The sequence below is a fragment of the Meleagris gallopavo genome, chromosome 17, assembly GCF_000146605.3.
Source record: "Meleagris gallopavo isolate NT-WF06-2002-E0010 breed Aviagen turkey brand Nicholas breeding stock chromosome 17, Turkey_5.1, whole genome shotgun sequence".
NCBI classification, from domain to species: domain Eukaryota; kingdom Metazoa; phylum Chordata; class Aves; order Galliformes; family Phasianidae; genus Meleagris; species Meleagris gallopavo.
Genome location: NC_015027.2, coordinates 11,273,683 through 11,289,925, shown reverse-complemented (window position 1 = coordinate 11,289,925; position 16,243 = coordinate 11,273,683). Strand labels below are relative to the sequence as shown.

The 16,243-nt window shown below is 45.0% G+C and overlaps 1 protein-coding gene across 1 annotated transcript in view; it reads left to right on the top strand.

Annotated features, from left to right (window-relative positions):
- Positions 1-16,243, top strand: part of SCN8A (sodium voltage-gated channel alpha subunit 8) — a 50,964-nt gene that overhangs the window by 2,177 nt on the left and 32,544 nt on the right. The window contains 3 exon segments of the mRNA XM_010720527.3: positions 7,951-8,100; positions 8,103-8,279; positions 14,984-15,102. Coding sequence (XP_010718829.2) covers positions 8,005-8,100; positions 8,103-8,279; positions 14,984-15,102 — 392 coding nt within the window. The 5' untranslated portion in view covers positions 7,951-8,004.

Genomic DNA, 16,243 nt, shown 5'->3' with positions numbered 1-16,243 from the left:
CCGCCACTGCCCTCCCCCCCCTCAGCCTCGGTCCCGGCCTTTGGGAGGGGGCGGCCTCAGCCCGGAGCGGTGGGAACCCCCTTATGGCCTCCCTCCTCCATCCCTCTGTTTGGGGCCCTTCTCCCAGGCCCCAAATTCTGGGCCGTGCTCTTTGTCTGCATTGTGGGGAGGGAGAGACTGAGGATAATTGGAGTTGTTCTCAGGATCCCTTCCCCCTCAGCCCTAGCTGCAGAGCTGTACATCCCTCCTCCACCCTCCCTGTTCTCCTCTTGTTCAGCATCCCGAGGCTCCCGCTGCCAGGGGAGGGGGAGAAGTTGGAGGATGGAGTTTTGTGGGGAGATGCATGGGGTGGCTTTGAGGTTCCAGCCTGACCTAAATGTTGGCATTGTGCTTCATGTGCTTCATGCTCTTACTTTCTTCCACCATACAGATTTGGGGCAGACTTATTTTTTCTTCCCAATGAAAGCTAACTGCACATTCTCAAGCTTTTTTCTATGAAAAATCTGGGTGTCTTCTTCCCCTCCCCACCCCCTTCTTTTTCTGGTGCAAATTCTGCCCAGCTGATGTGGGGGTGGGGAAGCTGGAAGGGATGTTCCATGGCTGCAGATGATCTGAGGTGAAGCCTAAAAGTCTGATGGAAGGGAAGTGTGTGCCAGGGGAGACACAGGGGGGCTGTAAGGGGCTGGGGCTTAATTTTGGAGAGAGATCCCAGCTGTGGTAGGTTAACTCACTGCTTGCTTTCTATGTGTGCTGTGTTGCAGGTGATTGGCATGCGATCGTTTATGAGTTTCACTGATGGGGTCTCATTAAGGGGTGCTGGTTGTATTTCTGCTGTGTGTTGGTGTGTAATCTGGTCTTTGTAACACTGCAGCATTCCACCCCCAACGGGAACCCATGACCTGTATGTCCTCATTTCACACTGGGAAGGATTAAATTAGTAGGAGCGAGGGTGTTCTAGGAGCCTGATTGCCCCCTCCTAGTTGTATCTTTAGCAGCAAAAAGGGAGGAAGCGTTCCATCAATTGTTTTCTTGCTGTTGCTGGCTGACAGTCCGTTTCAGTACTGCTTTGGAGGGAGGGAGACCGCCGATATCCTTGCGTAGGACTGCTTATTTATCCGTGCCACATGACGGATGCTCGTCTGAAAAGAGATCGAGATCCAGGAGGGGCGATGTGCAGGACGGTGCCCGCCGGGGTTCGCTGCCCCGTCCCGCCGTGGTGCTGAACAGACAGCTCCCGGCGATGGGCTCGGCTACGGGCGCGGCTCCCGGCACGGCGTCCAGCGAGGCGGGGCAGTGCCGGGGGAACGACCGGTGGCTGTCGCGGGGGTACTTACGTAAAGTTCCTGAGGCTGCTAAGGGTGTGCAAACGTCCTCCGGTAGGAAGTGACACGAGAGCAGTGAATGGCATGGAGCTGTGTCAGGGGAGGGTGTTAGAAAAGGTTCTTTGCCAGATTGTGGTGGGCATGGCCTCAAACTGCCAAAGCTTAAGGAGAGTTTGGACTGCGCCCTCAAACATCAGGCTTAGATTTTTGAGTGGTCCTGCGTGGAGCCTGGGGTTAGACTTGATGATCCCTGTGGGTCCCTTCCAACATGGGGCATTCTGTGGTTCCATGATAATGTATTTTAGAGTAATAGACAAGTTGTTAGCACTCATAGGAGCACTTTGTAAAGGCAGTTATCATACAAGCAAAACATGAGGCCTGTCAGAGCTCAGCTAGGTGTAGTTTCCGCCAGCTGTGTGTTTAGATAGTCCACGTACTTAGCTTGTGTGATGTTTAAATAAAATGATTGGCAATGTGACTGAAGGGCTACTTGATCCTTTCTTTCATTACAACGCTTCTACAGTGTCATTCATGCTGAGTGCTAGGGCCTGCATCTGTTACAAATAATTTAACTGGTTATATAAGCTCATATGTATGGCTTATATCCAGATCACAGTACAGATAATATAACTTGCTCCAGTGAGCAATACTAATTATTTGACTACTTTGTGAACAGAGTTGTAATGCTAGGTTTATAAATAAACAAAAGAAGGAAGAGTGGTTGCATGTTGCAAGAAATTGAGCATGAGCATGTTTTCTTATATGCAGTTAAAAGGAGATGAAATAAAATAGAAACAATGTCAGTATTGAATGAAAGTGAAGTAGCTCAACTATCTGAAATATGGTATCACCTTTCTTCTGTTGGTTATTATGTTAGTATTCACTTGTGGGTTTGTTTAATTGGTTTGGTTAGCGTGCATTAAAATGAACAGATATGGCCTAATATCTTTGTTGTTACTGAATATTTTTCAATGACTCGAGAAGCAATTGGCTCCATCAGCCATATGTGACTCCTGGGGCATGCAGTGTTCATGTGGTCACAGGATTTCCATTCACTATTGATCGCCTTCCAACTGAAGCGGCTGCAGCTGTCATTGAAATAAACAAATACACAGAGATCGATAATTCATCGTTGTGCTTGGAGAAATGGTTTGGATTAAAGATGATGTGGTAAAATAACAGAAAAGAAGCTTCAGCATTGAGAATAAGCATGGGAAAAATAGTTTAAGAAACCACAGAGAGGAAATTGCATGGTGTGGCTCATGTTGCTGGTAGTGCCACTGAGAGCTCGTCCTCGTTTGGTGACTGGTTTGTATCCCGTGTGGTTCAGTGACTAAATGATCTGCTTCATCGCTTGCTTGGACTGTGCTGGTGATCTCGGTCCAGCTGATCATAGAAAGATGAATGTGCTGCAGAAAAAAAAGTGTTAATTGTCTTTGATGGCAGTTACACCAAAGAATGGTCAGAAAGTCCATTCCTTGGGCTCTCTGCTTAGGCCTTGTTATTCTCGTTCAGTGCACAGTGGACATCGCAGCTTCAGTGATTTAAGTGCAGCTTATGTGGTGAGTGGGCCCTTCAGTGTGAGGGAAATTCACCTGGGTGGGAAATGCTGTAGAGCCGTAAGGCTGAGCAGCACACGTGCTGTGCCAATGACGTTCTGGCCGTAGCAGGAGGTGAACTTTGCATTGTCTTCCTAGCGGGATGGCCGTGTTATCAGAGCCAGGAACAGCTGATGGCTGTAGCAAGTGATAATAAGGAAAGGTGAAGACATAAGGAACTGCCAAACCTGCATGGGTTGTATTCCAGAACGCCGTAGAAATTTTGTGATCTATGCTGTGTAAGGACAGAAGACTGGACAAGGGTTTGTTTATTCTCCTTCCTTCCGTGTTTGCCCATGTTTGCACTATTTTTAATTGTACTCTTCGAGCTCTCCGCAGCCCTAAATGGATTCTTCCAAAATTGTTGTAAAAAACAAGTTGCCTTTCTGCTGTTTTATGGGTCACTTATAGGCTGGATGGATTGTGAGAGGAATCAGATTTTGCTCTTCTGAGCAGCTGAGTCTTCACAATTACACATGGCTATTTTGAACAATTCTCTCTTCAGATTGGGCTTTTGAAAGGGGAAGCCAAAGTGCTGTGTGTGAGCTGGCATAGCTTGTCCTGATCCCCAGATTCCTCAGTGAGGTTAGTGATAAATGCAAGTCAGCTTTGAGTAATGTCTAACAGAACTGGTTCTGCTATTTTTAGTTCTTGTAACTCACCAGGAAACAATAAAGAAGTCATAACCCTCCTGATAGGCACCGAAAAGCCCGCAGTACTGGATCTACTTTTTCAGTAGTGCTTCTTTAAATGCTGGGACCCTCATTTCTTCAGACATTTTTTTTTGTAGCGTTTGGTGCTGCTGCACTTCTCTCCCCTCCCTCTGTTTCCGTTCCTTTTTGACCTCTAGATGTGTGCATTCAGCTTCGGTTCAGTCGCTGTTTTAAGAGCATCACCTCTCTCCTGCCCTGTCTGGAGTCCTCCCTCGAGCACAGCTTGGAATCGAGCACATGGGAAACCCCTGCAACGTTCAACGTAGGGTGGGGAAAGCCACCAGCAGCACAGTGATAAATACTGCTCGATAGTGAAAGCATTCCTTTTTTCCTTCCACCTTACAGCATCAAGCATCACATGATGCCTTTCCAAGGGAGAGGCTTCCTCCCGCATCGCAGCCGGTTGTGCTGCCTTTCATTGATAAAATTGGCCTGCTCCAGGCTTTCGGAATCCACTGCAGATAGAAGAGATCTGCGAGTCCCTTGGAAGGCTGTTTGCAGCCATGCATTTTTCTCATGCATATATGTTTTGATTTGGGGCATTTTAGGCCCTCGTGCAGAAGAATTTCAGAGGGCTTTGCATCAGCACGGTGCTTTCCTTTCTGCCCCAGCACTGCGTGTTCAGTTCCAATCCACGTGCGTCTATGTGGGTTACATAAAACCTCCTGTGGAAGGACTTGCTCTCTGGGGGAATGAAAGTCGGACTGCAAATGACTGAATCTTGCAAATTAATAAGTGAAGAAATGTATTAAAGCGAAGATACTGCCTCAAAAGTGTTTTTTTAATTTCTTTTGACAATTAGCTTGAATAATTTATTAGGGTATTTCATAATGTACCAGTAAACGGACTGCTGGGAACATTTATAAAAAATAATTGTCTTCGTAATTGGGCACCACAGTGCAGCATTTTCTTTGCTGGTGTAAAATCTTTGGTCTATGAAGCACGTGCTGTTCTGAGCACTGAGCTCCAGGTGCACGGGGCGAATTTTGGGATGTGCAGTGATGCGATTCCGTTCCCAAAGCAGTCACCCAGCACTCAGTGCAGCACTCATCTCTGTGTCACAGTTTCCCATGGATTGGGTGTTCCAAGTGCTTCTCCTGTTGGATGTTGAAGAATCGATGGGAAGAATGTGTTTTGCCAAAACAAACTCTGCTGAGCTGGTGGCACGGCTGTGTACTTTGAGTATATGATGGTGAGCGTGGAAAATGTGGTGGGAATGAGTAGCTAGAGGCATCTCAATTTATCGATCTGTGTGATTTTTGTAACAACATTGAGTCCCTGAAGGACCCTGGTGGTTCTGTCGCTGTGCGCTGAGTAAAGGCAAGGATCAGATGTTGGCTTTGGGAGATGCAGAGCTTGACTCGTCGTTGTGAGGATATAAAACACGATGCCATCAACTTTGAAAAAGGGCATTTGGGTCTGATTTAAGGAACTGAATGAGCGTTCCATTCCCATCCTTTCAGTTTACATCCCAGTTTTCTCCGTTCTCTTAGCATGGGGTGATTTCCTGGGGAAACAAATGAAATCAGGGTAGGCAGAACTTCCCAAGGAATGGGAATGCTGAATTGCTGGTGTGTAGTGATATCGAGGAACAGATCCCAACAACAAAGCAACAAAGGCAGCCACAGCAGAAGAGACTGCAGCCACCCAGAATGAGTACAAACAGCACGAAGCGAACTTGTAGCCGAGTTTATCTGAATAACATCAGAGTGTCTCGTGATTTATTAATGGGCAGAACCCCTTCCAAGGACGGGAAGTATTTGCAGCAGTCACCTGGGGATGGGGAGAGTTGTGATGTTTTTGGCCAAGATGTGAAGCAACGTCGGATCTGAGAGACTTTGGGGTTTGCCTTACGGGAAGGGGAGTTTTCCATGTCAAATATGGAGGGACTCAAGAAGTGAGAGACCTTTACAGTCACTCTCATCTTATAGGAGGAGTCTGCTTTGGTATACCAGTTTTTTTTGTCGTTATTTTTAACTTTAAATGACCACTTATGGTATTATCGTATTATTTGCTTGCTTCCATTCACTGGTTGTGTCACTGCACATACAGATCAGGAATTCATTTGTGCCTTCTTTTTTTTTTTTTTTTTTTTTTCCCCAATTTTTTATGCTCCTGTGTCCCTGAGCTACTTTGGTTTCTAAATTCAGGCTTTGCATATTTATCTGTGCCATTCAATTAGACCACATCCCCAATGCTGCTGTATAGTTTCACAGTATGTGGAAAATTTGGTAATTAAATGCATGCAAATGCTGCGAGAATAGAATAAATTAATTTTTTTCCTTAATATCAGTAGGATATTTTGTGATGCTTCTAGTGGTAACATAACCAAGATGCTGGCATTTCTTCCTTCTTCTTGCCTTGCTTTTATTGCATTTACTCCAGAACTATCTGGTCAAATTTAAATGGAAAGAACCCCAGCCCCAGCTGCACTGTGAGTTTCCATGAGGAGTAAGATCTGTACTTCAGTTTTTTGGATCTACAAATAAACTCCAGTTGGAAACGCTGCTTGTTCAAATTCTGTATGTGTGGGGCAGCTTTAGATTGGCATGCAACGTACAAAAAACGTGCAAATGGTGTTGTCATGGCTGGAGTGAAGCTGTTGCAAGGAATAACCTGCAATCGCATGCAGGGACCCTTTGCAGTAGTGGTTCTAGTTATTGGCAATACCCCAGGTGCTTTATTAAAGGTTGGGTGGGATCTCCAGGTGTTTTAACAAAGAGAACTTTAATATTTCAAAGCTGTGTTTATTTGTGAAGCCTGTTGAGGTTTCTAGCAAGCTGCGATTCTCAGTTTTGGGGTATGTGTGCCCATTGGTGAGGCTGGGCAATGTGTCCCAGCCCATCCACAGGGACAATGGCATGGCTCCATGTTAGTGCTCTCTGCATTCCCCCTTTAATTCAGGATGCTCTTTCAAACCAAGGCGTGAAGAGGCCATTGGTGACCAACTTTGTGCTGAAATAGCTGAATTTTAATGGTTTGATTCTACAGTGCAGTTTTCGTGGAATCTGAAAGTCATTTTTCTATCAGAGGTGCAGGAGCTTTTGATACATGTTTTGATGCAATGTGTTTGTTAGAATAAAAGGCCATTGTTACTGGTGGTCTTTTCTCCTTTGTTAGGGGCCCTAATCCCACACAGTGTTTGGGCTCTTTCTATGCCATGTGCTGGTGTTTTGTTGCTGCTCTACAGCCCCTGGCTGCTTTGCATGTGGGTTCCTCCCCGAAGGCAGCAGCCCGGTGTTCCTGCAGCACTGCAGTGTGTTGCATCAGTGCAGACTCGCAGTGATTCCTCGGCTCTCTTGGCCTCTTCCTATTGTGTGAAGAGCCCAAAGTGGGAGCACCGTCAGAATTGCAATGTGTTCTCCTTGCTGGGTCTCCAGCAAAAGCTTGGCAAAAGGTGCAGAGCTGCAGAGGGTTTGTAGGCGGGCTGGATTCAGATGAACGTCCCAGCAGCTTTTCTCTCTTGGAGGAGGAGAAAGCAAGGTGCTCTCTGTAGGGACAGTGTGAAGCCCTGTGCAATGTCTGTTTTACAGGCTGGAAGCTCTGTGAGCCCATCCTCAGCTTCTGCCTTCCCTTCCCTTTGTGCTCTGTGCCATGGAGAAGAACTCACTTCTGTTGCATCTGAAAGAGGACTCTGTATTTAACCCACATAGTATGGAAGTTTAGTTTTCAACAATGAATACTGTACCTGACGAAATTCATAGAAAACCTGAAAAGTTATATGCAAATAGATATGCAAAGTAGATTTTCTATTTTCTGAATATTTATTCTATATGAGTGCTGCCCAAGGTCCTGAAGCTGCATAACAGGAGCCCCCTGGCTCATCTATCCCAATAACTTCAGGAGGGAAATCTTCCAGAAAACCTCTCCTAATCTGTGATAACGTGTGATGGGGCAGGAAGGGCCATTTTTGTCAAAGCCCTGGAGTTGTAGTTTTGGTTGAAAGAGCCTCAGTTCTGTGCCTGTTGGCCTGACCCCAAGGTGTTCCTCTTGGTGTGCTGGGAGGAGTGCTTTGCTGAAGACCTTGTTAGCAGGAAGGTGGTAATGCCTGGCCCCTTCCAACATGATGGAGCACCTCATCATGACCCTGGAACAGAGCCGAGTTGGATTTTATGTCTAATAATCTGTTTGCTAGAGAGCATTGGCTAGTAATGAGTAGAGAGCAACAGCCCCAGCTCTGAGAGCACCCTGTAGGTTGCATGGGGATGGAAACCCAGCAGTGCTTGCTGAGCACCTGCAGACCTTTGGGTCCTTGCCGTTTGTTGTCCTGTTTTTGCCACTGCTGACTGTTCTGCCTGTGCTCTTTGTCCCATGCAGAGCTGACCTGTCCGGGCTGCAACATCACTAAAGAAGCTGCTGCAGGATGAAAAGATGGCAGCACGGCTGCTCGCACCACCAGGCCCTGATAGTTTTAAACCTTTCACTCCGGAGTCTCTGGCTAACATTGAGAAACGCATTGCAGAAGAAAAAAAGAGAAGCGTCCGAAGCAAGACAGCAGCCATCGCGACGACGATGAAGACAGCAAACCAAAACCAAACAGTGACCTTGAGGCGGGGAAGAATTTGCCTTTCATCTATGGGGACATCCCTAAAGGCCTGGTTGCTGTACCACTGGAGGACTTTGACCCTTATTATATGACCCAGAAAGTGAGTCTGCAAGAAAGAAGTCACTAAACCGCCTTTCTCGTAGGAGGTTGCAGGTTTGGGTATGGTTTAAATAGAAGACAAAGAATGGAGTCTTTGGATGGGGATTTTTTGTTATTGTTATCTGTCCTTTTCTTTTCTTGAATGTTAACAGTATTTCTCTTGTGCTTCATGCACCTTTGGAGCACTGACTGCGTCCAGCTAAGATAGAGATGATCAGTCTGTAAGCACCTGCTTGGATAGAAACAGCAGAACAAGGTCTGGAAACTAAAAATAGACAAAGTTGTGCTAATGTGCCAGTTTTAACCATGAGGGCAATGAGAAGAATATAACTGAGGGGGAATGGTAAACGTTTCAAGTGCAGAAATCGTTTTGAAGTTGATCATAACGAAACTGTGGTATATCAAATTGTGACCAAAAAAGAAAAAAAAGTAGAGATAACTTGTTTAAATTGCTTTCATTCTCAGAATTTTTACATTTTTTTTAATCGTCTGTGGAATTAAGTTGATATATGGCAGGAGACATTTGGACATTTGGTGGTGCTGAAATGTCTTAAGAAATGAAGTGGTGTCATTGAGGGAAGTGGTGAGTAAGCAAAAGCTGCTGGAAACGAAGGGGGGAATTTCCTGGTGAAGAAAGAGTGAAGGGTGACAAAACTGAGCTTCTTCTCTGCTCTTTAATTGCATTGCTTTCTTTGATAGAGATTTAGTTTGAATAAGCTGAGATAATATCGTGAAAGAAAAATGGCGTGCATGACAACAACCATGAGTCTGCTTTGTGGTTTTGCAAAACTTGGATAGTATGGCTGTCATAAAATCAGTAAGCTGGCAAGGGTAGCAAAATGTGTCATGACTTTGTGTTGGAGCAGACACTTCTTGACACACTTGAAGGCGGTCCTGCGACTCACAGGGCAACGTTCGAATGAAGTCAGCTGAATTTGGCTGCTGAAGTTTAGAGTAATTAATTCTCCTCTAGGTTTGCACTTTAGTGCTCATTTGTTTTGTTAGCGGTGCTGAGAGAACAGGTACCAAAGATGGATGGTTTAAAAATGAATTATATTGGTGTTCAGATGGATGTTTGAGTTGAGGAGATGAATTGACAACTGGTGTTGTTGGTACGAAGGAAGCTTATGCTATCCCTCAGAAATATTTTCTCTTTATTAAGCAAATATTTTCTCATTATTAAACAAATCTGTTGTTGCCTGGCTTTGGTGTGGGCAGGCTGTGAAACACACGGAGCTGAGAGTGGTTCCCAGGATCTCCGGCTGTGGCTGGCCACTTGCACCCCGCCACGTTGGGAACTGGGAAATGTCACTGCAAATCCAACAAGGAATGGTTTGTAGATGTGCGTTGGAGGATCAGGCGGTATTTCTTCTAGCTAGAACAGGAAAGCATTGCTCAATGGGTAGTAAGTAACGCCTGGAGCATTGGGCAAAGGCTTGGTTGTCTTTGGTTCCACCAGAAGTAGGAGATGGGTTGAGCGCCGTTGGCCCGCGTGCTTTCTTGGTCATCAGATTTGCCTCCCAACACAGTGCTCTTGATAAATCTCCCGGTTTTAGGAAAACTAAGGCAGATTCCCAATTCCAGAGACATCTGCCGTGCCTCCAGAAGAGCCATGCCTTTCTGCATGGAGATGCTCACAAGGTTTCTGCTCGCCGCGGAGCTGCTGCAGATGGAGGGAAGGTTCTGGAGGATGGAGCAACCCACCTCCTCCTTGCTGCTCTGCAAAAAAGAGCCTCGCTCGCCCCGCAAACACCAGATTAACATTTTGCTGGCTTTCTTGCTTTTGCATCCGCTTCAGGATGGCAAGAACTTGGGTACGTGTTCCTTCTTTGCTGCTTCAAATAGTCGGTGACTTCCCACAAGGAATTTTTTAGGGCCATTAAAAAAGGCCCTTCTCTGAATCATCAGGAATTGTGAATCTGCCTGAATCATGGGAAGTTTTCCAAGAGATTTTTTTTCCCTCCTCTCTAGCATTTGCCAGAAAGGTTTGCATCATAGCTCTTTTCTATGCATACATAGGAACAAATGAGCTGGTTACTTTTCCTTGCAGTAGGACATGGTGATCTTGGTTTAGCTAAAGAAACTGAAGCTGCATTTTAACTGGCAAGCTGAACTTCCCAGTGTTTTTGTCTGACTGCTTTGTTTTCCTCTGCTCAGTTTCTTTGCTTTGCAAAGTGGGAGCAGTGACTCCTGGTAGGATCAGGAAAATCCATCTGCTCACAGGTATCCATTTATGGAGCTAAGTGGCTCCTCTTTGTCTTTATATAACTGCCAGAGAGAAATTCTTCCATGGGCCTTTGTTTTGCCAAATAATAATCACCTTCCAATTCCTGGTGTGAAGCACGTGGTAGAAGCATGACTTGCCCATGATATCTGGTGTGGACATTTGGAAAAATTTCAGTTAAAAAGCAAAAACTCACACATGAACTTCCTTGTTTAAATGTACAAACGGAATTCAGAGAACACACCAACGTGAGCATCCATGGCAATGAAAGCAAACCAGCTGATTGCCATGAAGAGCTGAGGTGGAGTTTGTGCATTTTCCTATTGCCAACTCAGTTCAAACACCTTCTGCCCTAGCAAGTCTTGGGCATTTCTTGTGAGAGGTTTGGGCGCCCTTGGATGAAAATATTTGTAAAAGTACCTGTGATCTCCTGCAGTGGGAAGAAGAACTTGTCACTTAATTGCATCGTCATTCTTGTACTCTTGAACCACAGGGCAGAATGGGGAGAAATGGGAGATTCCCCAATTCAGTGTGTACCATGGAGTTGAACATTCTTCAGTGTTGCTTGTGCAAGACTTAAGGTCGCCGTCCTCTTTTGTTTCTGCAAACTTATTTCTCATTTTTTGTATTTTTTTTTAGGCCTCTCTTTCTTTCTCCTCAATTTACAGGTTGGCTGTCATTCCTTCTAGACAATTTCCTGCCTCTTCCTTTCCACAGAATGTGGCTTTGGCCAGACTGTGGCCTCTCTCCTTCAGTAACTTCCATCCATTTTGCTTGGTGAATCTCTTTCCTGCTTGCTGCAGAGCAAGGTGAAGGGTTCAGATGCTTCTGCGGTTGTTCCATTTAGGAGGCAGTAGAAGGTCCCTACATATTCTGCAAGTGATTGGGTTGGCTTCAATGGAAAAAACAACCTTGGATTTGTAGAAAACTGTTTTCCCATTAGAGTGGGATTGTCAGAGGTCACCTATATCTTGCAGATGGACACCTGAGGATCCTGCTCGCGGTTACGTGCCAATGGAGTGACTTGCAACTTCATCAAGTCACATGCATCGCTTGGAAACAGGCCCTCCAGCCCAGAATGTCACCTTGAGGGTGTGGAACTGGGAAAATTACAGGGATGTGAGCAGGCAGCATGGGAGAGGCATTTGTGTAGCGTGTGCTTCAAGAGCCTCCACTTAGGACTTCTCTATGGCCCTATGAAGGGATGCCGTTACTGAGCTTCATGAGCATCTCAAGGAAGGAACAAAGGGAAGAAGTGAGAGGTTGGGGCCATCTCAAAAATCAGGCTTTTAATTGCATTTCCAAAAGCCTTTTCCAGGACTTGGTGCCTAGCGGTGTTTTTCTCCGCTCCATCTCTCCAGTAGGCTTAAAAGGAGCAGGAATGGGAGGTGAGAGAATCTCAGCTGCGATGGGTGGAAGGCAGCAGCATCCCTTCTGCTTCTGAGATGGAATGAGTTTTGTTATGTAGAGAGACTGTAGTGCTCTTAAATTTCAATCTAGATATTACATGTTGAGCGCTGCTTATTTTCTTAAATGCATCTTTTTTGGAAATGTTTTATTTGATAAATTTCAAAAAGATGTCGTGTATTTTTCCTATATTGGGCTGCAAACAAGAGGTTAAAATGAGCAGAACGTGGCAGACAATTCTTTTTCCCTACTCTATAAATAATTTTTCCTCCTTTTTGTAGGGATGGAAAAATGTTTTCTGTATCAGAAAGTACAACTTGATGAGCCAAAAGCAGACTTAAATATGAATGTAAAATATTATTCAATTCTTTGTGCATATATACGTATATATAAAATATTCTTCCAACATTCAGGGTGCTGGAGTTCCCTGTAAATCCGTCTTGGAAATAGTTGTGTGAGAGGAACTTGCTCAGATTGCTTTCAGAACGTCTCTGCTCTCTTCTGCTTCGCGTTGGGAGTAAGGCAGTCGTCATGTTACCACTGCAGGAATGTGGTTCCATATGTTCATGTGCTGTTCATAAAGCTGTTTTCTTCTTCAGCCTTCTGCCCACTCCTCCTCACTTTTCAGCCATTACAGAAGTGCTTAATGTAAAACCAGCATGAAGCAGGATTAGTCTAAATCTTTGTATATCTGGAGTTCTTTTTGCCATCACTCGATCACTTCCATCATACTCTCCAGCATAGCTTCTTTCATGCATTATTTTGCAAATAATTTTAGAGACAACTTTTGTGATATTACTTCTTTTATACAAGAAATGTTTTAAGCTTTTTAGAACCAATGTTAAGAAAACCAATGTGTCCAACCAGTTGGATGTCCAACCAATTGCATTTATAACCATTCTGTCCAACCAGCTGGATGTCCAACCAATGGGATTTCTAGGTAATGTTAAGAAAGCTGAATTCGGCAGAATCTTTTTACAACTCTTTAACATCAAACAGAGACTTTTGGAAGTTCAGCCAGGCTTTGTCTCCTAAAAGAAGACTGCAAAATGCCTTTTTCCAGGTATCGCCCTTCTCTTGAGTTTTATGCTTTGCCTCAGCAGATCTTAAAAGAGCTTAAGGATGTTCTTGGACCCAAACCAGAGAATGTTTTAAGAGCATGCAGCCATTTTGAAATTGACTTTTAATATGTCAGCAGCATACAGAAGAACGAAGACAAGATTTTAAATTGCCAAATGCGTTTTGGCTTTTGTGCCCATCATTCTATTTAGAAGGCCAAGTGGAGATTTACCCAGGATTTTATAAGATACACCTGGGAGATCTTGGAAGCACCGGAATCGATGAGCAGACTGGAATGCACCAGGCTATTGAAAGGCCCAGTTTTGATGAGCTCTATAAGCAGTAAGTCCAATGAGCATTACAGCGTAAAGAGAGAAATTTGGCCAGTGCATGGAAGAGAAAACACAGAACGGCCTCATGGAAGGTCATGCAACAGGAGATGGACCAAGCTGGCAAACAGAATGCGGAGTTCATGTGTGGTGGGCAGTCGCTGATCCCTGGACAGCTTGTGTTACCAACAGGGTGTGCCAAATTTCTGGCTCGTTCCTCGTGAAATGGCTTTTGCAAACGTGTGTGACCCTCAGCACGGAGCTGCTTGCGTCTGCTTCCCGTTGAGCCTGGCTTGCTCTTCTAGCTCAGCGCTGAGTCTTGGCAGGGCTCACATCCGCGGTGCAGCATGCATCGGGCTCCAGGTGAGGAGTGGATTTGCTTTGGGCTTGCAGGTCGGAGTGCTGTTGCACACTGATTCCCCACGTAGAATGGAGGCAGAATGGAACTCGCCCATCTCGCACGACCATTGCACGGTGACTTTCAGGATTTTCTGTCTTTGCCCGCAGGATTTTCGGCACAGTCGCACTGGAGATTTCGTTCCTTCAAAAACTAGCAGTGTTGGGAGTTACTGTTGTGCTAGGGCTACAAGTGGAGCCTGTGAACGTGTGGTGGACGTCCCCTCTGAATCTGGGGATGAGAGGAGATTTAAGGTTAAGTGTTGGGTGAGCTGTGATGAGTTTGCTGTGTTGGGGAAGGAGAGAGAGCTGGGTCTTAAAACTGTGATGCCCTTGAGCACCCTGTAATCAGCAGCTTTGAAAAGCTTCTGGCCTTTTATAATATTCTTACGTGTCAAGGTAATCTGTTCATTAATTCTTCATGCTGCAATTTAAGAGCTCTCTAAAGTTGTCTTTAAAGCGCTCTTTGTTGGGAGATGCATTAGTGGTTGTGCTAACTAATACTTCTCACTTAGCATTGAACCACAATCTGATTTTCATTTCCTTCTCAAATAATTCACCGCTCAATGGCCTAATTTACCCAAATGAGCTGAAACATGTCGTTTCCCTTACGAGGAGGGAGATGACAAACCTCTGAAGATCGATGCTCCTGGGGGAGCGCAACGGCTGCGTAGGCAAAGAGCCCCCATGGGTTCCCCTCTGCAGGGCACTGGGAGCCCAGATTCACTAATTTTCACTCATGGTCACTAATTAACAGCAGTAAGAGCACGTGGCGACGACTGGGGCTTGTGGTCTCCTGGCAGGTAAGGTTTGATAGTGGTTAACAAGGTGTGGGAAGGAGGCACAACCCCAGCTGCTGCCCCACAAGGACGGGCACGTGCACGGGGCTGTGGCTTGAGAGCTGGGTTCAGCTGCTGCTTCTGCAATGAAATTTGTGTTCCTTGGGTGCCTTGGACCTTGGTTCTTATGTATTGGATAGGGATAGTGCTTCTGCCCTATTGGATGGAGGTACGTGCTCCTGGATGGGAGATGTTGCTTCTGCTGTCTGTAGTGCCTCGCGGAACGGATGGCTTGGAGTAGAATTATTCATGATGTGTTGGTGGGTTTATTTCACCCTAATGGGAACTTCTTACAGGAGATTATCATTTAAAAACGCAGAAAACACAGGATTTTCGTTTCCATAAAAGTTGTTGGTCTTTTCTTTGTGCTGTTCATGCTTTGATTTTCATGCATTAACTCTTTCTCTCTCTCTCTCTTTCTTTCTTCCTTTCTTTCTTTCTCTCTCTACAGACCTTTGTAGTACTAAACAGAGGGAAAACACTCTTCCGATTTAGTGCCACACCTGCCTTGTACATTTTAAGTCCTTTTAATCTGTTTAGAAGAATAGCTATTAAAATTTTGATACATTCATATCCTTTTTACTACTGTGGTATTTTTGTCTTTATTGGTTAAAAGATCTCTTGCCTATTGTCTTATTGCTCAATTCAATCATTATTTATTAACTACACTTCTAGTGGAGTTTGGGTTTGTTATGAATGAAGAAGCACAGCCTTTTAGTCAAATCCAATCAAGTAAATGTTTAATTTATGCATTCCTTGCTAAATTGTGCCTTTCTGTGTCCACTCCACCATCAATACGTGGATATTGCTAAGTCGGGCATGGTGGCCATGGGTTGACTGTTGGCCTGGATGATCCTAAGAGGTCTTTTGTGACATTGATGACTCTACGAGTGGGCATTATGGGGGTGGGTTGGGATTGGACTTGATCTTAGAGCTCTTTTCCAACCTTAATCACTCTAGGATCCTAAGCATTGGGACAGACAGCTGTGAGGTTGTGCTCTACATGAAGAGCAGTTGAGCTTTAACTAGCTGCTGGAATGGTTAAATAGAATTAATATTCAGAGAAGGAGCCAAAGACACTTTACAATTAGATACCAACTAATTTCCGGCTCCTCTGACAATTCTTAAACCTCCTTCTAACGGGAAAACTCATCCAAAATACTCTGCTTCTGGTCTCCAAGTGCTCTGAAACATCACCTGCATGTGCTAGTAGGAGAGGAGGCACAGAGCACTGCCGTGTTTGGTGGTTTATTTTCAGAAGGTGACAGTAAAACACATCTATGAAAGCACCTTCATTAGCTGCCTTAGGGGTTTCTCCTTACTGGACTCACGCACCTCAAGAAGAAAAGGGTTTTCCATATCCTACTGCTTCCATCTCCGCTAGGGAGCTGAGGCTGGGAATGGCATTTTGGGTTCTGTGCTACTCAAGACTTTTCCTCCCATCTGGGGTAATGTATCAGCAGACTAGTTTTTGATGACTCTGAACACACAGAATTATTTGGGAATACGTTTTTATCAAGGCCTGTGATCTTTGCATTGCTAAGGCATACCAGAAAGCAGAAAACAAAGAGACACAGAAGCACTATTTGTATATATTTCCCCCCATTCTTATCTCCCATGACTGCAGGAAGCGTCTTGGCTCGTTTGTGTAGCACACAGAGAATAGAATGGAAATGGTTGTTGGGCTGTATTGTTGTGCAGAGGTCTTTGG